This window comes from Typopeltis vanoorti, chromosome 22 (assembly GCF_054136105.1).
Source record: "Typopeltis vanoorti isolate ZY-2024b chromosome 22, IOZ_Tvanoo_1.0, whole genome shotgun sequence".
In the NCBI taxonomy this organism is placed as follows: Eukaryota; Metazoa; Arthropoda; class Arachnida; order Uropygi; family Thelyphonidae; genus Typopeltis; species Typopeltis vanoorti.
The window spans coordinates 11,605,132-11,633,127 of record NC_143570.1 but is presented as its reverse complement, the minus strand read 5'-3'; the positions used below and the strand labels follow the sequence as shown (position 1 = coordinate 11,633,127).

General features: G+C 33.2%; 1 protein-coding gene across 1 annotated transcript in view; it reads left to right on the top strand.

The window, feature by feature from the left end:
* The window catches only part of LOC150094158 (INO80 complex subunit B), a 94,680-nt gene extending 67,115 nt beyond the window's left edge, over positions 1–27,565 (top strand). The window contains exons 8-10 of the mRNA XM_090411968.1: positions 16,015–16,071; positions 18,271–18,386; positions 25,827–27,565. Of these exons, the coding sequence (XP_090268094.1) occupies positions 16,015–16,071; positions 18,271–18,386; positions 25,827–25,980 (327 nt within the window). The 3' untranslated portion in view covers positions 25,981–27,565. The remainder of the gene's footprint in view (positions 1–16,014; positions 16,072–18,270; positions 18,387–25,826) is intronic.
* The last annotated feature ends 431 nt before the right edge of the window (positions 27,566–27,996 follow it).

Sequence of the window (27,996 nt, the reverse complement as noted above, 5' to 3'; positions counted from 1 at the left end):
GTAGAAGGAGAAGATTCAGAATTTAATGCCAGTGATGGATGGTTAGATTGGTGGAAAAAACGATTCAGTATTCGCCAGATTACTATAAGTGGGGAGGCTTTATCTGCTGATAAAGAGACTTTGTTCAAAGACTGTCTTTTTAAGCTTATTGAAAAGGAGGGAATTTCTGGAGAACAGTTGTACAACTGCGATGAGACCGGTTTAAATCATAAGATACTCCCTACAAAAACGCTTGCATCAAAAAAAGAAGCTGCTGCACCAGGATACAAGAAAAGCTAGGAACGAGTCACCATCTTGGCTTGCAGTAATGCAACCGTCAACCACAAGCTTAGGCTTACGTTAATAGGAAAATCAAAGAAACCTAGAGCTTTTAAAAAACTGAAAAATCAGGAATCACTACCCCTATATTACACACATCAAAAGAAAGCATGGATGAATTCAGAAATCTTTAAAACCTGGTTCCAAAATGAATTCGTACCGACTGTAGAAAAACATTTGAAAGACAATTTGCTGAGAAAAGCTGTGCTACTTCTTGACAACGCACCTTCGCATTCTGCCAATGACGAACTCACAGGTGGAGACATCAAAGCTTTATTTTTACCACCCAATGTGACTGCTGTTTGTCAGCCGATGGACCAAGGCGTCCTTGAAATGCTAAAGAAAACGTATCGTCGGCGTCTTCTCAGTTCGTTGATATCAGCAATTCATAATGAAGACTGCGTAACCACTCTGAAAAAGATTGACTTGCTAGATGTCATAAGGTGGTTGGCCGAAGCATGGGAAGAGATTCGAAACATATCACCTGTAAAGTCCTGGAAAATTCTTTTGGACCATGAAGGTGGACATTTCAACCTCAAACCTGTGTGTGAAACCGAAGTGGAAGACGAAAACGATAAACTTGTTTCGTTGCTCAAAAATGTACCGAGCTGTGATGATGTCACAGCTCGGTACATTTTTGAGCAACGAAACAAGTTGAACAATCATCTTGAACCCTTCTAAATGCGGGATGTCAAACGACGAAGGCGATAAAATAACTGACAACGATATTGTGGAAATGGTGACACAGGGAGAAGAAGAAGAGGAGGAGGAGGAGGCGGCATCCTTAGATGACAGGAAAAATCTCATCCCGCATTCAGAAGGGTTCAAGATGATTGAGGCAGCGCTGCAGTACATTAGTGAGCAGGAGGAAGCGCCACCAGCTGATATCATCTGCTTGCGTATGTGGAGGGACATTGTGTCGTGGAAGAGGGCTAAAAGGGTAAAGCAGTCATCTATTAAGGACTTTTTCAAAAACTAAAAACTGTAAATTTTGACTCTTTCATCTTAGGCCTACCTTTTCACATTTGTGTGAAAAGGTAGGCCTAGAACTCCGGCCTATCCAGCTTTTGTGTTATCCGGCCTGCCCTTCCGCCACATTAGGGCCGGATAGTCGGGTCTACTGTAGTTAGAATTGAAGGAAATACAGGAAGATGGTTTGATGTAAAATCAGGAGTAAGAAAAGGATGCACATTATCCTCACTCTTATTCATCTATATGGATCACTTTATGAAAGAAAGTGGCATTAAACCTAATATTAGAATTGGAGATATCAAACTTAGCTCTTTTCTTTATGCAGATAGTGTTGTACCCTTAAATACATACAGTGCAAATCTCAAGGATTCTCTAACTAAATTGCATAACAGCTGTAACAAATTTGGAAATAAGCAGTAACATAGAAACTTCAGCTGTATTCTGAATGGAGAGCCTTGTAGAACAAGTAAAATATTCCAGCTATTTAGGCACAGTTTTCAGTGAAGTTGGCAAATTAAATTTGGAAATAGACAACAGAATAAGCAAAGCTGGTATTGTGGAGAGCTAGTTGAATAAATTTTCATGGAATAAGAGAGAAATTAGCCAACTTACTAAACTAGCAATATACCAGATGGAATTAACCACTTGATCAAAGACTAGAGATATGATATGAGATTTCTGAGAAAGATTAGGTGTAATATTTATTCTTTTCTCTTTTTATGTCATTGTTAATGACCTTAATCCTGACTTATTCCCTCATATAATTTTCTTAACCTAATATCAATAAAAGTTCTTTGCTCGATGCATCAAGTTAATATACATTAATTCCTATGCAGTCTCAATATTTAATCTGGGCCATTAAACCTTCTTAAGAGTAGTGCATGTAGATTGAAGACAAAGGGATTGCCGTTGGATAGCAGCAATTCCTTTGTTTCAGAGCTGGTGCCAGTTCCTATTGAGATTCAGAGAAAATTTCTATTTATACTGCACCACCCTAAATCCTAGACTTTTGAACAATGCAAAATCAAGGAACTAGAACTCAGTTTAGTACACTGTCTAATATCTCTTAAGCACTTTCATAAAATTCTAAATTCATCAAATAACTAAAATTCATTTCACAGTCATAGCCTCCCTTGTATTTTACCTCCTGCTTTGGTTCCAACTTAATGAGCGGTGCAATAGAAAGGAAATCAGGTAAGTCATCAATTAATACTAAAGAAAAACATCATCATCATCAAATTCCTGCCATGTACCCTCAAGGGGTGTACAGGATATGATAGTACTACATGAAAAAAATTACATCATTACTAACTTCCTATAAAGAAAAACATTTAATTGCAAAATCAGACAATTTACACTTTATGAACAAATTCTGATATAGAATTGCACTAACTTTAGGGAATGAGTATACTCAACTAAAATTTCTAATTCTCCCATAATAAGTTAAACATTATTTCAAGTAGGAAATTCTATCAAAGGTCAATTATCCATTTTACACATAACAATGCCAAAGGTTATTCATTTATCAATAACAAAATTATCTCAACGAGCTTCCACACAATTCCTCCATCCAAAACTTAAAGTTCCACTACTTCCTTTGGCATAATCTCTAAAGTCCTTTCATTGATCGAAACATTATAAATCTAAAGTCCTTTTTACAATTACAGGTTGTTCCCCTTAACACAATTAGATAACAGATCAAAATTCTACATTACCAAAGGCTGGGGAATTAATTGACCTTCACATACACCTTGACCAAACTTCGTTTCCTTGATCCTTCTCTTAATTGATTTCATTTGCACTATTCGACAGATGGACTCGGACTAGACACATCTCCGCCAAAATGTAAGCCTGGCTCGCCACTCTCGAGTTGACTGGATCGGCATGGCGTATCAATCTCTGTGGTGATTGGGAACTCCGCTCCACTGGGCTACTCGTTGACTGGCGAACTTGCCATAGGCACTTCAGCATACTCCAATTCAAGGGGAAGAGAAAAAAAAAGCCACGAACTAGCACCATTATGCTTTTTAAATCACGCACTCGATGTTTCCTCTCTACGTCATCCTGCTCTCTCCCTTTTCCCACGACACTTTACTTTTTCCAGCACTTAGCGCCACACTCTCCCCTAGCATGCTTTATGAAGGGAACTCGCGTGCGCGTCCTACTTGGTGCACGTTTTTAGTTTCAGGCCATCACTATCTAATCCGATTATCTTTCTCCCAGCAATACACAAGTATTTGCACAAAATCCACATAGTTTAAACATTAGAAAATTTACAATAATTATTTACAACATGATGCATAGACAAGTTTTACTTAAATTACTAATGTTGCTTATAAATTACAATTAGCTTTATTTCCTCTGATATACTAATATTGGCCCCAGGAATGTTATTGCATGTTAAATCTGAATGAAACATAAATGGATTTAATTTCAACTTCATTCAGAATTTAACACAGGGAAGTGAACAAATGGCATCAATGACAGAATCATATTAAAAATGAAGCTATCAGAAAGGAATTTGATATTATTAGCATACAAGAATGGGTGAGCAGAGCTAATCTTGGTAGTACTGCCACTTAAATAGAATGGGTGAGGAAAGGTTAGCAGAACAGATATTTGATGTCAAGGTGGCAGGCAATAATAAAGAGACCCAGAGGAAGATCAAGGTTTAGGTGGATTGATTCAGTTAGAAGGGCCTTAGAAGCATGAAATGTTAGCTATGACAATATTGTAGTGCCAAGGAGTAATAATCTAATTTGGAGGAAAATTGTTGATACGAGATTAATAATAATGTAAATTTAATTATGTAGTGATGTCATAGTAGTCTAAACACTCCTTGAGGGTACATATCAGGAAATTGATAATTATGATGATAATGATGATATATACACATACTGTTGAATATCTTATATAACAAATATTTCTTGCAGTCGATTAAAAGTTGGAAAATTGTCCCAGCCCCAAACAGCAGATACAGAAATTAACTTTTTATATATTTTTTTTATAAAAGATTTTTATGTTAATCAAATTTGCAGTTAATTCACAAAAGAAAGGTTTCAACTTTTTACACAAGTTTAAGAACTGTAGAAATTTATATTGAGAACATTGAAAAATATGTGACATCTGAATAGCATGCAGGAAAGTAAAAGTAAAAATCACTATATATATTATTCTATTCCATCCAAGTGCTTTAATATTTTGACACTTTTCACTAATTTTTAGTAATACGTTTACTCAGAGATAATTGTGTATTATTCATTCTATATAAATTATATGTGTGAGAATTATTTAAGAGATTAATTACAGATATTGCAATTCACATATTGTGAATCATCATCATCACTGTAATACAGTTGAAAATCAAAAAAAAAAAATAATAGAGAATAGAAGATCACGTAGGGCTTTCAAATTCTGAAACATAACATATGAAATACTTAAGTGGAAGTTGATTTTGAATAATTTTGAAATCTTCAAAATTATATTTCAAAATTAAATCTTCAAAAACACATGTAATAAAAACTTTTATTACATGTGTTCATGTAATAAAAGTTTGTAAAAGTAAACAGTATAGTTCTTAATGATAAATTTCCAGATTTTTGGCATGGAGAGTCCATTGTGAAGGTGAATACTTTTTGAGCAATGCCAATGTACTTTGGAATTTTCTTTATAGAGATGCTTATATTTATGGGAACATCTATGTAGTAATCTGGCATAATTTCAAAGGTTCCTGTGGCTAATAGTAATCTCATGTTCTGCTAGACCTGATTTATTCTATTTCCTTGGAGGAAATGTAGGATTAGTGTTCATTCTGTTTCTAAGTATAGAAACAGAATGGCCTATTTGTACACTAGAATAATTTGTAGTTGAGATGGAATTTTATCATTTACAGATGGTATCAATGAACTAATTGAATTTATAGGCTCGAAAGCTGTGAAAATATTAAACCTCTTTAAGGTGAGAAAGTTTAAAATCTCCAGGAACTCATCAAATTTATTGCAAAACGAGTCATTATCTCATATGAAATCAATTATAGCACTTCAGAAGAGAACTTTCTCATATTATCTATGAAATTTCCACTTTGGAATCAGACCTACTAATATACTCAATGAAGAGTTATGGAATCTGAGTCTCAGTATCTCTGAACAGTCTGTAAATTCCATTCTACATAAAAAAAAAAAAAAAAAAAAAAAAAAAAAAAAAAAAAAACATCTCAGTGATAAATTCAACTTTTCTTAATTCCAACAAACTTCCCCACTTTAGGTGGGCAGTTAATCTTTCTAATTGTTCACTAACAGAAATTAACTAAATGTTTTTGCTAGAGGCCACAAATTTTCTGTTACCAAAACATTTTCCTTATATAGTAATATCTCTTACGTTTTGCAGATGATATTGATCTTCCTGCAGAAAGTGAAGAATTACAAGAGATAACCAGCCGCGTTTTCAGAACATTCAAAAAATATGAATTATGCATAAACCTGCAAAAAACAATGATGACCTCAAAATCAGACATTGAACTTTTAAAGATACAAATTGACAATAAACAAATTGAGAATGTAAACAAGTTCACTCATCTAGGAAGCACATTGAGTCAAGATGGTCGCTTAAAAACCAACATTAAATACCGAATTGCTAAGGCAACCATGGCCCTACAGAAGTTAAAACTATTGTGGAGAGATAACAGAATAGCAATCACAACCAAACTAAGACTAATTGATACTTGGGTGAATTCTATCCTCCTGTATGGTTGTGAGGCCTGGACTTTATTGAAGGAAGATGAGAGGAGACTCCTGTCTTTTGAAATGAAAACTTACAGAAGACTTTTGAGAATTTCCTATACTGCTCACGAAACCAATGAAAATGTCCGAAAACTGATTGATTCAATAGACAGGGGAAAAAAAGGGAAAATATTCTGACAGTCATCAGAAGAAGACAGATGAAATGGTTTGGACATGTGGAGAGGGCTAATGGCATTCCAAAGCAAGCACTAGAAGGAATCATTCCGGGATCAAGGGTTAGGGGCCGACCTCGATTAAAATGGACTGATAACATCAAAAAATAGACAAATTTCTCCCTTTCTCAACTGACATCAAGAGCAATAGACCAAGATGACTGGAGGAGGTTAACAAAGAATATCACCAACCAGCCATGAGTGGCCTGATGGTCCATTTAGGACTACGGGAGAAAAGAAGAAGAGAATATCTCTCATCTGACATATGATGATAGAAATCAATTACATTTGAAGATTTCAAAATGATTCAAAATCAACTTCCGCTTAAGTATTGCATATGTTATGTTTCAGAATTTGAAAGCCCTACGTGATCTTCAAAAAAATAAAATGTTATTATAACCAAGGCAAACAATGTTACTGTTATTTCTGAATTTTTTCATATATTGCTATGAGGTCATAAAACCTACTTGTTAATAAGCAGAGATCCCACCTAGAGTCAACTAAATAAACTTAACTTTATTAGATAATGTATTTTTGCTTGATCTAGATACAGTTCAAAAACTAAAAACATGCTATGCAAAACTACCTGGAATTTATGGCTTGCCCAAGTTGCACAAACCAGAATTGCATAGATAGCCCTACATACAAAATTTCAGTTTCTTTCAAATCCTCTCTCTCTCACTTAAATGGACACTTCTTTTCTTATATTAAAAATACAAGCAACTTTATATTTTAAAAAATTAAAGATTTCAGACTTCATAGATTTACTAGTAAGCTTTGATATATCTTCTCTTTTTGCAAATTTTCTATTGAATATTCTAAACCTCTTCAAGTTCATCATGAATTCTGGATATTTTAGCTGGTATGAAAAGCTTTATCAAGAAAACATCTTAATGAACAATCCAAAACCTTTTGATATGGCTTCACTGTACAGATGAGATTATGTCTTTGCTGTTTGGAATAATTCATGTGAACAACTAGATGTCTTCTTACAATAAAATCAATAACCTTCATCACAAAATCAGTTTCATTACGGAACTTGAATCAAATGGAACTATATCTTTCTTAAACATTCTTATAAAAAGAGAATATGTAGTTCCTTATCAAGATCTCTTTTTTGCAAACCTTCCTTTTCAGGTCGATATATCCACCAGACTTTGGCTCACCATCCTTCACAAAAATATGGCATTATTAAATGCCTTCTTTCCAGAGGTCATATTATCTGTTCTTCATCTGATCTACTTCAAAAAGAAATTTCTACAATTAAAGAAACTGCCATTCTCAATGATTACAACCCAAAACAGCAGAGAAGATTACTAACCATTTTTCTCTGCCCTCTATTAGAAGAGAATACTTGCACAAAATTGCCATCCAATATATTAAAAACATTTCAAAGCACATTTCTTGCATCTTAAAGAAATTTAATATTTCCACAACTTTCAAGTTTATTAATTCAATTAGCTCATTGATACCATCTTCCTGAAGATTTTAAAGCTTCTTTAATGCTGGCAAAAGTGGCAATAATATTAGCATTGCAGCATTTTTTTAAGAGAAAACTTGCACAGAATCGCCATCCTGTACATTAAAGTCTCCACAGAATGCATTTCTTGCACTTTTCATCATATGTCAAATGAGATATATTATGCTCAATATAATGCATAAAATCTAAATAAAGAAAACGTTTTGGTACAATGGAAAATTTGTGGATCCTCTAGCAAAAAACATTTAATTTGTTTCTGTTAGTGGACAATTTGAAAGATAAACTACCCACTTATTATTATTATTATTATTATTATGTTATCCCTCCAGGGAGTCCAAAGACTCATCGAGGGAGGGCACCTACTCTATAACTTTCTGTCTCCACCACTCAGTCCATCAACTACAATGAGCCGCAACTACCATCATCATCTACGCCAACACCATCTACTGCTCACCACCACCACTAGTATTTTCACAGACAATCACAAACATCCATGCCCGCAATGGAATGGAATTCGAACCCGCAGCCTTTTGGCTGGAGAGCAGATATGCTAACTGCTCTGCCAGCCAGGCTGGCATTCCAACAAACTTTTCCACTTACTGTGGGAAAGTTTGTTGGAATTAAGCAAATGTTACTGTAGATTTATCATGGAGATGTTGAGTTTTTTTATTTAGAATAGAATTTCTAGACTGTTTAGAGATTCTGTAAAACTCTTCATTGAGGATATTAGTAGGTCTGATTCCAAAGTAGAAATTTCATAGATAATATGAAAGAGTTTTCTTCCAGAGTGCTGTAATGGATTTTGTATGAGAGAATAACTTGCTTTGAGATAAATTTGATGAGTTTCTGGATATTTTAAAGTTAAGAAAAGACTGACACATAATTGCCATCATGTACATTAAAGGCATTTCAGAGTACATTTCTTGCACCTTAAAGAGGTTTAATATTTCCACAACTTTCAAGCCTATAAATTCAATTAGCTTATTAATACCATCTCCAAAAGATAAAATTCCATCTCTACTGCTACCTGGAATCTATTTAAGTCCCATGCAACCAAGTTATTCTATTTTGGACAAACAGAATCTATGTAGATGTAGTAATTTGATGCCAAATTACTATATAGATTCCCTTAAATATGAGCATCTTTTTAAAGAAAATTCTAAAGTGACTTTGGGATTGCTCAAATCTCCACCTTAATGATGGACTTTTCATGCCAAAAATATGGGAAATTATTATTAATAACTATACTGTTTAATTATATAAGTTTTTATTACATGAATACATATACTTTCCAGTAGCATGCATGCATGCACACAATTGATCCTAATAGTGTCATTAGTTTTTTTACCTGGCTGTCTCATGACTGCACATAAAAGAGTGATTCTATTCTCCCTGTACCTTCATTATTGTTTAATTTTTTTTGATTTTCAACTGTATTACACTGACAATGATTCACAATATATGAATTGAAATATCTGTAATTTATCTATCTTAATTAAATAATTCTAAACTGTAACTAAAACTTAATTAAATAATTCTAAACTATATGTAACTTATATAGAATCGTGTATACTAAGCAATAAGGAAACCAAAACTAAATGTTCAGAAATGATAAATCTTTGCTATAAATTTATTGTTAACACTAGATAAGTAGATTTATAATCAATGTTTGATGGCCATTCTCTAAGAAAATCGTCATACATCTTTAATCTGGTAGTTCAGGATGAATAAATTCATGAATAAAATCAAATAAGTAGTTAAGAATAAACATGCTGTGATTTTATTAAAAATCACAGCATGTTTATTCTTAATTAATAGAATTAGAATTAATAGAATTAATAATAGTAGAATTAATAATAAGTCATTATTATTATTATGACTGTTTATGACTATTAATAAGAATTAATATGACTGATTGCAAGTGAAATAATGGAGTAGTTCTAGTGCAATAAAATGCATTATTTCATATACTTGAACTGTCAGTAAGGGATCTATATTTCAATTTATAATAAACAGTATGCTAAACTGTAAATGTTACTGTAGATTTATCATGGAGATGTTGAGTTTTTTTATTTAGAATAGAATTTCTAGACTGTTTAGAGATTCTGTAAAACTCTTCATTGAGGATATTAGTAGGTCTGATTCCAAAGTAGAAATTTCATAGATAATATGAAAGAGTTTTCTTCCAGAGTGCTGTAATGGATTTTGTATGAGAGAATAACTTGCTTTGAGATAAATTTGATGAGTTTCTGGATATTTTAAAGTTAAGAAAAGACTGACACATAATTGCCATCATGTACATTAAAGGCATTTCAGAGTACATTTCTTGCACCTTAAAGAGGTTTAATATTTCCACAACTTTCAAGCCTATAAATTCAATTAGCTTATTAATACCATCTCCAAAAGATAAAATTCCATCTCTACTGCTACCTGGAATCTATTTAAGTCCCATGCAACCAAGTTATTCTATTTTGGACAAACAGAATCTATGTAGATGTAGTAATTTGATGCCAAATTACTATATAGATTCCCTTAAATATGAGCATCTTTTTAAAGAAAATTCTAAAGTGACTTTGGGATTGCTCAAATCTCCACCTTAATGATGGACTTTTCATGCCAAAAATATGGGAAATTATTATTAATAACTATACTGTTTAATTATATAAGTTTTTATTACATGAATACATATACTTTCCAGTAGCATGCATGCATGCACACAATTGATCCTAATAGTGTCATTAGTTTTTTTACCTGGCTGTCTCATGACTGCACATAAAAGAGTGATTCTATTCTCCCTGTACCTTCATTATTGTTTAATTTTTTTTGATTTTCAACTGTATTACACTGACAATGATTCACAATATATGAATTGAAATATCTGTAATTTATCTATCTTAATTAAATAATTCTAAACTGTAACTAAAACTTAATTAAATAATTCTAAACTATATGTAACTTATATAGAATCGTGTATACTAAGCAATAAGGAAACCAAAACTAAATGTTCAGAAATGATAAATCTTTGCTATAAATTTATTGTTAACACTAGATAAGTAGATTTATAATCAATGTTTGATGGCCATTCTCTAAGAAAATCATCATACATCTTTAATCTGGTAGTTCAGGATGAATAAATTCATGAATAAAATCAAATAAGTAGTTAAGAATAAACATGCTGTGATTTTATTAAAAATCACAGCATGTTTATTCTTAATTAATAGAATTAGAATTAATAGAATTAATAATAGTAGAATTAATAATAAGTCATTATTATTATTATGACTGTTTATGACTATTAATAAGAATTAATATGACTGATTGCAAGTGAAATAATGGAGTAGTTCTAGTGCAATAAAATGCATTATTTCATATACTTGAACTGTCAGTAAGGGATCTATATTTCAATTTATAATAAACAGTATGCTAGACTGACAGAGGAGTATTATTTATGTAGCGGTGAAAAACCACCCAGTGTTTATTTATAATGAAATAGGCTTTAGGAAGTATTAATCCTCAGTCCAATGACCAAGATACCCAATTTAGTCAGCTAGGAAGCATCATTTAGCACTTTAGGCCCAACTTTGGTTGCCCTTCTTCAGTCCCATTTGCTCAGTGTTAGTGCCTGCATGCACATATCATTGTTTTTGTGTGATTCCTGATGATGGCAATGTAACATTGCCGAAATATAGAAAAGCGTTAATTAAAAGTTTTTATAATTAATATTTTAGTATATGTTGTTATTTCCTGAAAAATAATAGTTATGAGTAACCAGCAAGCCCATCTACCACAATGGTATGCAGAAGAGATTGTTCAACTGAGTGCCTATTTTCCTAAAAGCTATCAACATAGTGTATATAACATTGAGCTCACTGCTGCTACTACCTCTTCACTGAATGAAGAAATTTAGGTGAGGATATTAGAGGGAAATACTAGAGCTGTTGCACAAGCTGAATAAGCATTCGGCAAAAGGGACTTATAGGATATCAGCATGGATGCTAAAAGAGTGTTCAGCTGAATTAACTGTTCCTTTGACCAGGCTATATAATTCGAGTCTCAGAACAGATTCCACAGGCATAGAAAGAATACATGATAATCCTATTGCACAATGGCAGTGCAAAGACTTATCTAACTATTGATCTATCAGTATCGCTAGCGTAGTGGTGAAGATTTTGGAAAGAGCTCACATACAGAAATGGGATGACCATGAGAATCTATACTTTGCATTGAACAGCACGTGTTTACTATGGGAAGGTCATGTTTGAGCAACTTGCTCACATTTTATAATAATATTACATTCAGTTAGACAAGAGGAATGGTTACACCATTACACTTTTAGAATTTGCTAAGGCTTTTTGAAAGCATATACCATAGAAGACTGTTGCATAAAATGGAGAATATGGCATAGGATTGTAAAATTATATAAGTGGATATTAGATCCAACATTATTTCAAAGCTGAATGTAGAAACTATGAAAGTTTCATAAAAATAAGTTGACCAAGAGAGCTTACAGGAACACACTCACCGGCATTCACGAGTTGCCTTAGCACGGACCACTTAGAAGACATAGGTGCTTGCCCAAGCACCTATATATTCACCTTCTATTGGTCCATTTTGATAAGGTGTTCGAAACAGCTGGCCTGACAGCTGTTTCGAACACCTTAAGAGAAGAAATCTTAAGAGAGCAAAAACTCTCGTTCAGTACTGAGGAACTTGAAATGTCGGAGAAGTGGATTGCAAAATAGCATGAATAAGAGTATGGCTGATTGACAGATATCAGAAAGTATATTAGGGATGTGAATCTGCATGATTTAAGGTGATCAGTGGTGTACCCCCCCCCCCCACACACACACACAAGGATCAGTCCTTGGTTAATTGTTATTTGGTCTTTACACTAATGGCATTGGGAAGTTTGACACATGGCATAGCTGTTTGCTGATAATGCAAAGATAGGTAGCGTAATCAGGAATGCTGCTGATAAGTAATACTTGCCGAAGTATGATTTCAATTTTTATTTTTTTATGTGGCAAAAGATTTATTTGTAAACCACATGCATACTGTGGATGGACTAAGTTTTTTTTTCCATTTTTTATGTATGATATATATATATATATATAGAAAGTTTTTTACTTTGGGTATAATATATGTTAAAGATACCAAGTTATTTTAAACCTGGTTTTTACTCCATTTCCCAAGTAAGCAAACAGACAAATAAGTCAAGTTTGCGCCTGCATGTAATGCAAGTCTAACTGATCCGTAAAGCAGTACAAGTTCAGGCAACTCGTGGTAAAGTTAGAATAAGCTCTGATCACTATTCTTAATATTTACCCTTAATGCAAAGCCCATCTCCTTGAGATATATGATACTATGCATTAAAGTCAAGAGGCCACTACCCAGACCGGTTTCGACCTTTATTGAGGTCTCATCAGTGGGAGCCAGGCTAAGAAATACCAAGGTTAAGTAATACAGAGCTTATAAGTATTTTACCAAAACAAGTTACCAAAAGGTGCTTTGACCTTATTAAATAAAATTCTCAGGATGAGAGATAGATGTAGAAAGTTTTTTTTTTTACCTTGGGTATAATATATGTTAAAGATACCAAGTTATTTTAAACTGGTTTTTACTCCATTTCCCAAGTAAGCAAAGAGACAAATAAGTCAAGTTTGCCCCTGTGTAATGCAAGTCTAACTGACCCGTAAAGTAGTACAAGTCCAGGCAACTCGTGGTAAAGTTAGAATAAGCTCTGATCACTATTCTTAATATTTACCCTTAATGCAAAGCCCATCTCCTTGAGGAGCTGTATGATGCTATTATGATGTATTACTTAACCTTGGTATTTCTTAGCCTGGCTCCCACTGATGAGACCTCAATAAAGGTCGAAACTGGTCTGGGTAGTGGCCCCTTGCCTTTAATGCATAGCATCATACATCTCCTCAAGGAGATAGGCTTTGCATTAAGGGTGAATATTAAGAATAGTGATCAGAGCTTATTCTAACTTTACCACGAGTTGCCTGGACTTGTACTATTTTACGGGTCAGTTAGACTTGCATTACATGCAGGTGCAAACTTGACTTATTTGTCTGTTTGCTTACTTGGGAAATGGAGAAAAAACCAGGTTTAAAATAACTTGGTATCTTTAACAGATATATATATATATATATATTTTTTTTTTTGTATTTTCTCATTTATTTTTTTAGAGTCCAGAAATCCTGCTATAGAGATCAAACATGGAACTTGGAACTTTTTTTCAAGCCACTTCAAGCCTCCAGTAAGCAGAGCAGCAGGCTCATACCAGGCAATTACATTCATCTCCCATCTAAAGACAATCACAAAAAACATCCATGCCCACAGTGGGATTCAAATCTGCAGCCTATTGGTTGGAGAGATATGCTAACCACTCAGGTTGGAATTGTGGGCATGTGAAAATGGATGTTAGTGAATGCAAGGTTATGCATTTTGGTGTGATGAGACATATGTCATATTATATTGGTAGGATTATACTAGAAGAAACTGACCAAGCTGGGAATCTTGGAGTTTTACTAGATAAGAAGTTCAAGGGCCATATAGCAAAGAATGCAAATAAAACTCAGAGGATAATTACAAAGCTAAAACAAACCTTGCCATGTAAAGATAAGGAAGTTACCTCTTTACAAGGCCTTGATAAGATCTCACTTGGACTACTGTTGCAGGTCTGGTCTGGTCTGGTTTCCATGATGATGCTGATACAGTGGAGAGTGCAAAGGAGAGTTTTAAAGATGATATTCACATGTTGAGAATTTGTGGACTGGAGATGCTAGCATATAAGAAAAAGAAGGATAACATAATTGAGATTCACAAACTTCTGAAAAGGGTTATAGAAAATATATGACCATGTATTTTATAGAGGATGGGCAGAGAATGAGAGGGAATCCATGGAAGTCAAGAACAAATGTAATCAAGAAGAGGTGAGAGCTAAATTTTTCTCTCATAGTGTAATTGGAATGGATTGACTTTGCAGGTGGTGAGTGCAGGTAGTGTGAATGAATTCAATAAAAGGTATGACAGTTGGTGTGGATGATATGTGGTCTTCCTTGATGAGTCTTTGACTCCCTGGATGTTTCCCTTAATAATAATAATCAATATTTCATTTCATCTGGATGATTTTATATTCAAAACAAGTTTCTTTACAGAGATTGTTGTGTCTTTAATATAAATAGATTCAAACATCAGTGTTTTGTTATTTAAACTTAACCTGAGAGATTTCAGAGGAAGTAGGATGTAAGGATCTGAATAAGTGAACCAAGGAGGCATTTACTAATATTTCATAAAGAAGGACCAAATTCCTTCTCATATGGAGATGACATTTTTCTCATTAATAACTCAGACAATAATAAAAAAGACATTAATGTTCAGACAAGTTTGTTTTTGGAAACAAAAACAAACTTGTCTGAACACACATGCGACTAACAAACATAGCAGGTCATGCAGAGAGGATTACCAACCTTTTAAGAGCATTAATTGATGTGCATGAAACCAATTTAATTAGTCATAGCAGGTCTTGGAGCCTAACATGTTCAAATGGTGGTGAAGGGTAAAATATCCCTATTTCTTAACCAGGTAAGACACTAAGAAATTAAAGATGCTAACTTTTGTCATGCAAACTATATCATATTCCAAAATCATTATATTCAGGAATGTGAAAGGAAACACATTCCAAAATTTTTGGCCTATTTTAATTTCACTCATTTCGCAACACTCAGAATTATTTGGTTACTCTCCAAGGCCAGGTAGAAACTTTAAACAAAAAGTTTTCAGGGTTTTTTTTAAAAAAAGAAACTGGTATAAAAGTTTTATGCTTTATGTTGTATTATCTCACACTTGAATTCTCAATGTGTTGTCTCATTTTTACACACTTTAAAACCAGTATATAGAACCTTCAATTATCCCTGAATGAAAGTTCTATATAGTAGTTTTAAAGTATGTGGAGCTTTACATATCCTTACCTTTTCCACCATACTGAAAATCACAAATAGCTGTAGAGCTCATAACATAACTTTGCTAACTCCCATTTTTGTTGATTATAATGAAAAGTGATTAAAAAAAAAACAACTAACAAAACACTTCTGTTGATTTGATTCAGAATGCATTTTCTTCAATTCCAAAATCTGTTTAAAAAATTGTATGATAATTTTCACAGGCCATGAATGATTGATCAAACTAGTGGAGAATGAATTCAAATTATTATTGAATGGAGATTTTTTTATTAATGATAAAAACTATTTTTATTTTATTTTACTTTTTTAAAATTTTTTTCTAGAAACAAACAATTGAAAGGCTTTTGAAAAAGACTGATGCCAAGATCAAAGGAATTAAGGTAAATTTCATTTGCTTTTTTTCTACCACTCATTTTATCACATATGCAGTCCATTATTATTATTATTGTTATGAATTTTACTTATTTCTTGTAAAGAGAAATATTCAGCAATAGAGCTTAACAAGTCTATCCAAAATATTCCAAAATGATTTTCTTAGCATAATATTAAAGCAAATGAGTATTAACTTCATTTCTGATTATCCATTATTCATTTATGTCAGTCATATAACTTTATTTAACATTGTATATAATATTGCATATTCTAGTATGTTCTTAAATTCTAACTACTAACTTGCAAACTTGAGCATAAGTATTTTACACTTTATGATCTTTATGATTCTCTTCACACCTATTTTAGCCTTTTTATCAACTTGTATTTCTCTTATTATATGCCTTTGCAGATGAGGGAAGGGATATTATTGATAGTAGAATTGTGGCCAAAATGAGTAGAAGTTCAATTGGGGTTCAGTGAAATGGAAAACAGCAGATGCTAAAATAAGAAATGGAGGACATTTAAAGATTAAGGTGATCAACAATCACATGAGCAGTATAAAGTACAGTTCAGAAGGATGACCAGTATAGGAGGGCAAAATAAGAGTACAAGCAAAAATTAGCTGAGTCTAAAGGCAATCCAAAAAAAGTTATTACAGTATGCAGCAAGAAGGGAAGAATGACAATAGTAGAATAATTTTGATGAATACTGATGAAGGTGACTAAAGCAGATGAAAAAGTTGAATTATGGAGGGATCGCTTTGCAAATTTTATGAGATATAGATTTTATACAGCTTCCATACACTAAATTGAGTAGAAGTTCATGTTTTCTCTTCATCCTAAATAGATGCCTTTATTTTGCTAAATATACTTTCAGTCACATTTCTTATCATAATGATATAGCAACTGTAACCAAAACAAGTAGGGTGCCTTATTGAATAAAAAGCTTGCTTAGATATTCTTATGTATTAACTTGAAGAGTAGTATGAACCTACAGTTCAAGATGTCATTAAATAACTTTCTTACTTTATATATGCTAAGGGTAAATGCTCAAGTTCAGGACTCAACAAATGATGCAAAATTCTACTAGTCATGCAAAAAAATATACTCATCCAAGAGACCCCCACCCCCTTTTTTTTTCATGATATATCTCAAGTAATGAAATAGTAGATCCATAAACTGACCAGTGCTGTTGCATCTATGTTTTCTAAAGTTAAAAAGAGTTAGTGTAGAAAGTTATTTTTTATTAAATAAAAAAAATATTCCATTTTGTTTGGTCTGCAGCTACTTGCCAGCTGACAAAATCCCACCACAGACAAGTTGGTGAGTGTATTTGTCAAGCCATGCTCAAGTTCTTTCCAGGATCTTTCTATAAAATATACTCTTTTCTTGGACTGCTTCTTTAAACTTTAGTCTACCAAGGGATTTTTCCCCCCCTTTACAGGCAATTTTGTTATAAATTCTTTGGTGTGTGTGTTCCTTGGTAAAATGTCAATTAAAATCTCTCTCTCTCTCTTATTACACAAAGCTGTAAGTAATTTAGTTGACTCCCAGTATAGCAAACACCATTATAACAAATTACCAAAAAAAGTCCCAGCCTATGGGCATAATGCTATTCTGTATGAAATTCATTATAACATACTATTCCAGATTTGCTGTATATTGTAACCAAATTTTCTATATTTTTTATTATATAGAAAAATTGGGAGCCTCCATAGCTCAGTGGATCTAGATGAAACCAGAAACTGGTTTTTCATCCCTCAAGCAGGTTAACCAGTCCTGTGAATATCTACACAGGACTGGTTCTGTGTATCTAACGCATATTAGATATGCGTTAGATACACATACAGAGAAAAATACTTATCTTTAGAGGAATGGCAAGCTGGCTCCATTAATTTGCCTAAAAACTCCTAATCAGGAACCTCAACCCATCTCAAGCATATGAGAATTGCATGAATAGAAAAATCTGGCGCAAAAGCATGCTAAAACAAGAATTAAGTGTAAGTCAAATTGACTTGGCCAAAATAACACTACCCAACTATAATACCTTCTAAAATATTAAGCATACCAATTAAATGAATACAAGAGGCCAGCATTGGAATTATCAGAAATTGAAACTGAAAATTTTTATATTTTTGTTATTAAAGATTGTCATATTATTATTTGAATGTAGAGATGTGTCTAATAGATGATTAAATTCTTATTCAGAAACCTATAAAGAAGACAGAGGTTCCTAAAGTGACTTACATCAATAATCAGATATCAGTATCTATATCCTTTCCTTCAGGAATGATATTTCCAATGGCACCTCAAACTGCAAAATTGTAAGTTACTTTTCAGAACTTAAACTGATTTTTACTAGTATTACTTTTCTTAATAGTAAAAGATTCCCATCCAGCCAAACTGCATTGTATTTAAATATTTATATTACTTTTCTTAAGTATATGCAATTAAGTACTGATACATGCAGAAGCAAACAAATTAATCAAACGCTCATATTTTAATTTCACAAAAAAAAGTACAAAAATTAAACTCCAAATTTACCTAATAATTTATGTGTTCCTCTGTTCCTAATAAGTTCATTAATTTGCTGAGGCATGGATTTTACCAATGTAGAATACATTTTACTTATTTCTGCATCTTGAAACCATACTTTTATAATGGATTGTATTAAGTTATCCTCTGTATTACAATTTATTTTCCAAGTCTCTTTTTCACTATGGTCCACCAATTTTTTATTGGGTTAATGTCAGGACGTATGGTCACTTAAACAGAATGGGAAAGAAAAGATTAGCAAAACAAGTGTTCTCTGCCAGGTTGGTGCTATGCCAGGAAAAAGACCCAGAGGAAGAGCGAGATATAGGATTGATACAGTAAAAAGTTTTTTAGACAACAGAAATGTAAGATCTTATGTTGGAGTCTTGACAGATAACAGATTGATTTCAAGGAAAATTGTTGATGGGAAGTTAGTAATGATATAAGTTCTTCATGTAGTATACTATCATAATATCCTGTACATTGCCTGAGAGTACATGCCAGGAATATGATAATGATGTTACGAGAATTACCTGGCTACTGAAGCAATTGGATGTTGTGATTTTTTTTTTTTTTTTTTTTTGAGGAATGTTTCCACTTTTTTTGTGGCATGGAGCGAGATCCTGTTGTTTTTGCCACCATTGTTCATTGTGTTGGTGCCATGTCAACAAATCACAATAAAAATGTTATAATGATATTAAATATGCTAAAAACACAAAAAATCTGCAGTAATACACTACTAATTTTCTAAGAAAAAAAAAGTGTTTGTGTAAAATCACTAATTTTACATTTTCCAAATCGAAAAAACTTTTTTCGACAAAACTTAAATACAGATCTTTGTTATATTCCCATGCTTTCTCGACTATTTGTCGTAAAGTGAAGATCTGATCCTGACAGCTTCTATTTGGCCTGAATACAGCTTGTTCTTCACCCAGCTTTTCTTCCACAATTCTTCTCAACCGTTTCTCAAGTATACTTGCATAGATCTTGCCAGGAACACTCAGTAGGGAAATACTTCTGTAATTCTCACATTCCTTTTTATATATGGATACTATGAGAGCTCTACTCCAATTATTGGGAATTCGTCCCTCTGTCCAGGCTTTCTGAACTATGCAATGCAGCCACTGTAAGACTTTTATATCACCATACTTCAGCATTTCTGGTCGAATATCATCTACTCCTGCTGCCTTTCCACATTTCAAGCCTCTGATGGCTTTTTCTATGGATATGTATTCCTGACTGCTTGCCTGGTTAGTGTGTTTTACCACTGTGCTGTCATCACTGCTTGTTTCATTTAGCAGTTTTTCAAAGTAATTACTCCATACTTCAAGGATATCTTTTTCTCCCGTTTTCATGTCACCTTTATCATCTCTAACTCCTTTTACAGCACTCTTTCCTCCATTCCTAAGCTTCTTCAACAACCTCCAGAATATTTTGCCACCTTCTTGATATTTATTTTCTATATTCTTGCCAAAGCCCTCCCATGACTTTTGTTTAGCTAGTTTTACACAGTGTTTAGCATTCTTGCATTTGTCTCTGTATTCTCTAAGCCAGAAACTTATTTGCCAGAAACTTTTGATATGCTTTTTCTTCTTTTCCTTCACTACCTCTTTAACTTCTTGTGTCCACCATGGAGTTCTAATTTTTCTGTCCTTGCAGATAACTTCACCACATGCCTCTCTAGCTGAATCAGTCAGGGCTTTCTTCAAGGCTTGCCACTGAATCTCCAAGGTTTGATTCCTGTTCTCAAAATCTCTCATTTTTTTTCAATAAACTTTGTGTATTTTAGTCTACAGTTAACATCTGAGAGCTGCTCAACTTTTATTCACTTTAAAACTTTCTCACATGTTATTCTTTTCGATATGAAATTCAATTTTATCCTGCTCAAGACTAAATAGTGATCACTTCCAATTTCAAATCCTCTGTACACTCTGGTGTCCTGCACCAGAGAGAAAACATCACTATCAACAATAACATAGTGAATGATACTTTTCTTATTCCTTGCCTCTTCTCTCCATGTGAATTTGTGCACATTTTTATGTTGGAACATGGTGTTAGTAATAACCAGTCCATGTCTTGAGCAGAAATCTAACAAATATTTGCCATTATTATTAGCTTTGCTCTTTTCTCCAAATTTTCCCAAAATATTTTTGTATGTCTCACAATCATTTCCTACGCTGCTATTTAGATCCCCCAACAAGGACCAACTTTTCCTTTGTCATTGTGTCAGTTGCTCTTTCTAAAGCATCAAAAAATTCCTCCACTTGTACCTTAGTAGAACCTTCTGTAGGACCATAGGCACAAATAAGTCTCATTGTCCAGTTCCCCATTCTCATATTTGCCCACATTACTCTACTTGAGACTGACTACCATTCAAGAAGATTAGCCTCACATTTAGTGTTGAATACTATGGCTACTCCTTCTTTTCCTTGATTGTCATTGCCTGAATATAACATTTTGTATTTATTGCTCAGAAAGATCTCACCAGTTTTGGTCTTTTTTGTTTCAGTCACCCCTATTATGTCGATCTAGTACTTATCTAATTCCTCAGCTAGCTCCATTTCTTTGCCATTCAGGCTTCTTATGTTGATAGTACCGATCTTCAACTCTGGTGATGTTGAGTTGGGGTGTGTTTTCAGATTTGTTCCGGTAGCTGACTTTTCGCTGTTTGCCCTGTTTCCCTGGCGAAAACAACGGGGGCCTTGTTTAACCGGGCGACTCCCCAGCCGGCATGAAGTTTTGTCATGTTTTACCATCATTTTTTATTTTGGTTTGACCAATAAGAATACAATTTGGTCAGCTAAATCCCAAATTGGGAACCCATCCTCGTTCGTTCAGTATCCAAGTTGATACCCAACAGGGTGCACCACGAGAAGGTGAGGACATTAGGTCAGAAGCCCTGGTCTGTTCTCCGCATTCCTTTAAAGGCTATGTGAAGGTCTCCTCTCAGTTATACAGCTTTGACCCTTAAGCATCCGAACAATTATTTTGGATCCTATAAATACAATTTAATCTTTAACTGGGAAAGGGAGTTAGGGATGCAGAAAATATTAGTCATCAACAAGTACATATATTTTATTCTCACAGAAATATTTTCCTTTGTCTTCATGCTCCCTATGGTGTATTCTCTAATGTTTTCTATAAGTTTATATGATCAAATATTTTTCACTGAATTTCCATACTCCATTACTTTTTTTTTTGGTCCAGTATTAAGTTAAGATGCTATTTACACAACCATGATTTATTTCTTAGTTTTAGGAAATTTTCTCAGAATTGCCAAATACACATCTGATAGTTAATAGAAAGAACTTTGATAGTTAAAACAATTGGAGTACAATCAGTATCTTGGAAATTAAGTTGGGTATGCAAATAGTATCTCAATAAAAGGTATGCAGAAAGTTATTTCAAGAATAACTGAAGTTTAATATTATTTGTTTTGATCTCTTGAACTGACATTTTTATTTGAAAATTAACCAAATTTAAATTATAAGCATAAATAAACAAAGCATTTCATTGAAAAAAGTAGATATAGTCTTTTTTAAATGTGAAAATGCCACTGCCTGGTGGGCTATGTGGTTAGCCTATCTGCAGAAATGTTAAGGACAAAACCAACAGACTGTAGGTTTTGTCCTTGGCATGAAAAAGTTCCATGGTTGGGTCTCTGGATTACCTATTAGGAACCCCCCCCCATAGTACCAATACTAATATATAAACTCTCGAGGAGATTTGCATTAAAAAAAAAAGTAGTTCTCTCTCAATCTAGTGAACCTGTAGGGACTTGAATAGCTTGCAATAATGAGTTTCCTTTAGAATTTTATTGTGCTGTTTGGAGGTGCTATAATAATCAGAAGTGACCACATAAACAACAAAGATTTTTTTTTTTCTCTTTCTGTAAGCAAACAGTTATTTTTTTTTTTTGAAAAAAAAACTACCTAGATCTGAATCCTCAATATAGGTATTCTTTCCAAAATGGAGGACAAATAGCATATCATGTTGAATTTGAAATTGCACTATAGCATTTCTAAGTTATAGAATATGATTTCGTAACTACTAGCAGTTACGTGGCCACTGCCCACGTAACTGCTAGTAGTTTTTATATCAGGAGTAGTTTATTGCTCCTGATATAAAATAAAGAACCCCAGAAGGGAAAATACAATATAGAACCATGAATGACAAATTGAGAAGGGAAGCAGAAAGAAGTAGAGAAGATGGCTTAAAAAAACAATGTGAAGAAATGGAAAAGTATGATCTTTTATATGAAAAAGCAAGAAGCATGAATCACAAGAGAAATGGCATTCGAGCTAGAGGCATAGAAAATAAGAATGGGGAAATCATAACTGAAGAAGATAAAATCCTAATGAGATGGAAGGAATACATTGAAGATCTATATGACAAGGAAAATAGACTAAATGAGTTGCCATTAGAAGATATAAAGAAGGTAAATGAAGATGATCTAGGCCACAGGTTGCCAAACTTTTTTGGGCCACTGCCCACTTTGCAAGACATAAATTTTGTAACGCCCCCCCCCCCCCCATTATAACAGTTTGAATAAAACCATATTTCAAATACTCAATACTGTACCGTCGACATTTCTTCTTATATTCAGACATAATGAAGTAATAAAATTTGCAAAAATATTCACAAAATAAAAGATTTAATTTACACTTTGTATGACTCCACTTATCTATCACACTTTTGACTGATGATTGTTGGCAAAGCACACAAAAAATAATGAAACTTATTCCTAAACCACTGGTATTTATAGATTTGAAATCTAGTCCGAATCGGCATTGACTTGTTTGCGATACCATTGTACTTGTGCTTTGAACAAGTCGCTGCAAGCACCCATATTCCTGTCAAAACATGCTGAATTGAGTGAATTACCTACGTAATAGTTGACCGACATACTACTAGTTAAGATTCGTCTGCTGCGTGGATAGACTAAAGCCTGTATGGCACGATCAATTTTTACAATAGCAAAAAATGAATAAATTTTTTAAGTATATAAAAAATAGAAGTTAAAATATCGTGTATGACACGTTCAATTTTCTCAGTGACATAGAAAATTGACATCTATTTCTATCTGACATGGTAAATTTTCAAATAATTAAATAATTGAAATAGAAAATTGATAAAAAAAATTGATCATGTAAGACAGGCATAAGATGAATTAAAATTCAATATTTAAATTTTAAATGATTATCTAAGCGCAAAATCACAAAAATAATTAATTTTTAAATATATATTACTAATTTCTTCTATAAAGAGCCACCGACATGCTTCTGATCCCACTATAGCCCCCCCCCCCCTAGAAGACTTCAGCACCCACTGGGGGGGGGCGGTACCGCCCACTTTGAGAACCTGTGATCTAGGCCCAGAGATTTTGAAGACAGAGGTAGAAATGGCCATTAAAGAACTAAAATGTGGGAAGGCAGAAGGAATAGATGAAATACCTGCAGAATTCCTGAAACAACTTCAGAAGAAAGGAACTGAAGAAATAACCAAAATAATAAATTTAATTTATAACAAAGGAGAACTACCAAAAGATTTTATGACCTTAATATTTATACTTATACCAAAGAAAAGTAATGCAGTGAACTGTAAGGATTTTAGAACAATAAGCCTCATTTCCCATACATCAAAAATACTTATGAGAATCTTAACACGAAGAATTGCATCTAAAGCGGAAGAATTTCTTGGAGATCATTTTGGTTTCAGGAAGGGTAGGGGAACAAGAGATGCGATTGGACTGTTAAGAATAGTAAGTAAAAGAAGTCTGGAAATGAATAAAGAAGTTAATTTCTGTTATATAGATTTTGAAAAAGCTTTTGACTGTAAAATGGGATAAGATAGTAGAAGGATTGGAAAGACAGAAGGCTAATTATTTCACTATATATGGTACAACAGAACCAGGTATCATTGGACGAGGGGTAAGACAAGGCTGTTCTCTGTCACCAATTTTGTTTAACATGTATTCCGAAGCAATGTTAAAAGAAGCACTTGTATATATGCAGAATTCTCCAAATTCTGCATATATACTTGTGCAAACTTGTGGAACTTAGAGAATTCGAAAGAAGTAATAAAGATTGGAGGTAGACCGATATTTGCAATAAGATATGCAGATGACAAGGCATTGCTATCAAATACTGAAACAGGACTACAACATCTGTTGAACAGATTACTGGAATCCTGTATCAATTATGGAATGAAGTGTTAGGAAGTGTTATTAACGGTGATGGAAGATGTAAAAGTGACATAAAAGCAAGAATAGTGATAGGAAGAGATGCCTTTAATAGAAAATGGAATTTATTCAGAAGTAAAATGGATAGAAACCTAAAGAAAAGGCTAATAAAATGTTATGTGTGGGGTGTTGCCCTCTATGCAGTTGAAACTTGGACATTGAAGAAAGAAGAAATTAAGATTTTGGAAAGCTTTGAGATGTGGATTTGAAGAAGGATGGAAAAAATCAAATGGACAGATAAAATAACTAATGAAGAGGTCTTAAAGAGAGTAGAAGAAGAAATAAGTCTGTTAAGGATGATAAAAAGAAGCAAGGGAAACTGGATCGGACATATTCGGAGAGGGAATGGAATCATCAGAGATGCCATTGAAGGAAAAATAGGTGGAAAAAGACTTTCAAGAGGAAGAGTAAGGAAAACAATGCTAGATGACATGCTGAATGGAGACAGGTACACAACCTTGAAAGAGAAGGCTCAGAACAGAAGAGAGTGGAAGGAAAGTTTCTGCTACTAAAAGAAGAGCCTGCTCAATTGCAGAATACTCAAGAAGAGAAGATAATAATAATAAGATCAAGATGGTCAGATCAATCTCATCTTTATTAATTGCAAATACTAATTTGTCTGCTAAGCTTTAAAAGTTTTAAAACTTTAAAAGCTTTAAAATTTTCAGCTTGCCTGCACTTCAGGTTATCTATTTATTTACTGTTATTCTAAACATGAACTACATATAAGATGTATATAAACCTTGCACGTCATTTAGGTTATTAAATATTTTGGGAAAACTGAAACTGCATATATACAAAAAAATCCCTTGCATTGTCAAAGATAATTTTATTTATGATAGCTTAAATTACTGTTTTAAGTCTTTTCTATAATTATGATTTTTAGAGTTAAGGGGAGTAAAAAGTATCCTTGCCATGAAATTATATTTGTGTAAGCATAACAGTACATGTTCAAGCTTTTTTTTTTTTTTTTTTAAATGACTTCCAGGCCTCCTCCATCAGTGTTTTGTGGAGTAAATGGATGTAAGAACCTTAAAAAATACAGCTGTTCCAAATCAGGAGTTCCGCTCTGCAGCTTAGAATGTTATAAGAAAAATATTTCGCTCTGGAATACAAACAGACCACCTGAGATTGTCAGTTAATATAATGCAGCATTATATCCTTATAAATGTGTACAGTTTATTTTTAAACAAAACTTTCATCTGTAAATAAAATGTGAATTATAGTAAAATTATTACAAATACTAAACTAAAATTATATAAAACTTGTAAATTTATCTCTAAAACTGACAGCAATTAAGGATTGTGAGCTACAATTTTTTTTGTTGTATTTTTTAGTATTAACTAAAAACAGCAGCCACAGGTCTTTCTTAACCAGAAACTGAATTATTTGTTAATCATGGAATAAGACAATGAACAATTAAAGAGCAAATTCAGGTTCATAACTGCTCGTTAACACGATCTTATAAATTAATCTGTTGAAGTAGGCACATACAATTCAGCAGTTATTCGTGACAACTTAAATGATTGTTTAACTGGTATCAGATTTTCAGTTTTTTTGTGATATTAGCTGAATGCCCTAGTTTTAAATGTGTAGTTTCCTTTCAGTGGTCAGAATTTTGCATCTTGTAATGGAAGTTCATAGCAATAAAGTAATCAAAAAAGGAAAAATAGCTGATCACACCAAACATTAGGTCGTATCATCCACCTAAGCCAGGTTGACCTTTCACATTCTAACACATGGCAAGATCTTTTTTTGATCTGAGGGAATGAACAGTTTTGGGCATGGGGATTCTGATGTCATCTGTTAGTAAATGCAGTTTGCTATTAGAATTTTTGAACCATTCATTGTTATTAATATTGAGCTAAAAATAGCTTTGCTGTTATGGGACTTCATTTTTGAGACTTCGGTAGTTTATACAGTTGCCTGTGGCAATAGCAAATTCATAGGGATTACAGAAATAGTTTATTATAGTGGATGGCTTGCTATAGTAAATTTTCCTGGGGCTTTGGTCAGGACTTTTTGATTGTTATAGTAATGGATTTTTTATAATGTTGTTTGTTATAGTGAGACAACTGTAACAGTTTGCAGATTCGTTGTAATAATGATGTACACTGTATTGTAAGAAGTATTTGCAATTTTAACAGTTTGTTCATGACTGCATCAGTTGTCTGGATCTAATTAAGCATCTCATATCATGCTATGTCATTTCAGTCTGATATTCTTATGAAGATTATCTGGATTATGTTTTCCTTTAGGGGAATTTTCAAAGCATGCCTTAATCATGTGATTTATATTGTTTAAATTAAACATATTTGGTCGTTTATATAATTAAAATACAAACTTATTTATTATTGACTATTACAAAAAACAAACTACATTAGAGCCTACCAGTTTTTCCAGCAAACTGCCTGGCTTTTTCAAGGCATTTACGGAGACATAAAAACTAGTAAATGCAAATTGAAAGGAACATAAAAAAACGTTGTAAACCAACTAGTAGCTAAGGTTACACGTTCGTGTGACAGAGAGGACTTGTTGTTCTTATTCATTATCATGCATGCGTGTTTGTTGTAAACGTGTAATGTGATTACTGGCTAGCTGTAGTTCTTGATTTAGATTGAGGATCAATCCTAAACAGTTCGTGGAAAAACCTGATTCTCTCTCTAAATCAATCTGAACTACAGCTAGCCAGTAATCACATTACACGTTTACAACAAACGCGCATGCGTGATAATGAATAAGAACAACAAGTCCTCTCTGTCACGCGAACGTGTAACCTTAGCTTCTAGTTGGTTTACAACGTTTTTTATGTTCCTTTCAATTTGCATTTACTAGTTTTTATTCTCCGTAAACACCTTAAAAAAGCCAGACAGTTTGCTGGCGAAACTGGTAGGCTCTAACGTAGTTTGTTTTTTGTAATGGTCAGTAATAAATAAGTTTGTATTTTAATCATGTGATTTTTACTCTAACTTTCCTACACACATGCCTATATCTTATTTTATAAAGAAATTAGGAGGAAAGAAATATTACCAAAACTCTTCATCTGTATCAACTTTGTGTGATTTTGCTCTTTACATAAATAAACTTGTGCAACTGATTTCAACAGAAAATTTTACTACTTGCAAGGAATGACATGTAACGTCAGGACATTTGTAACT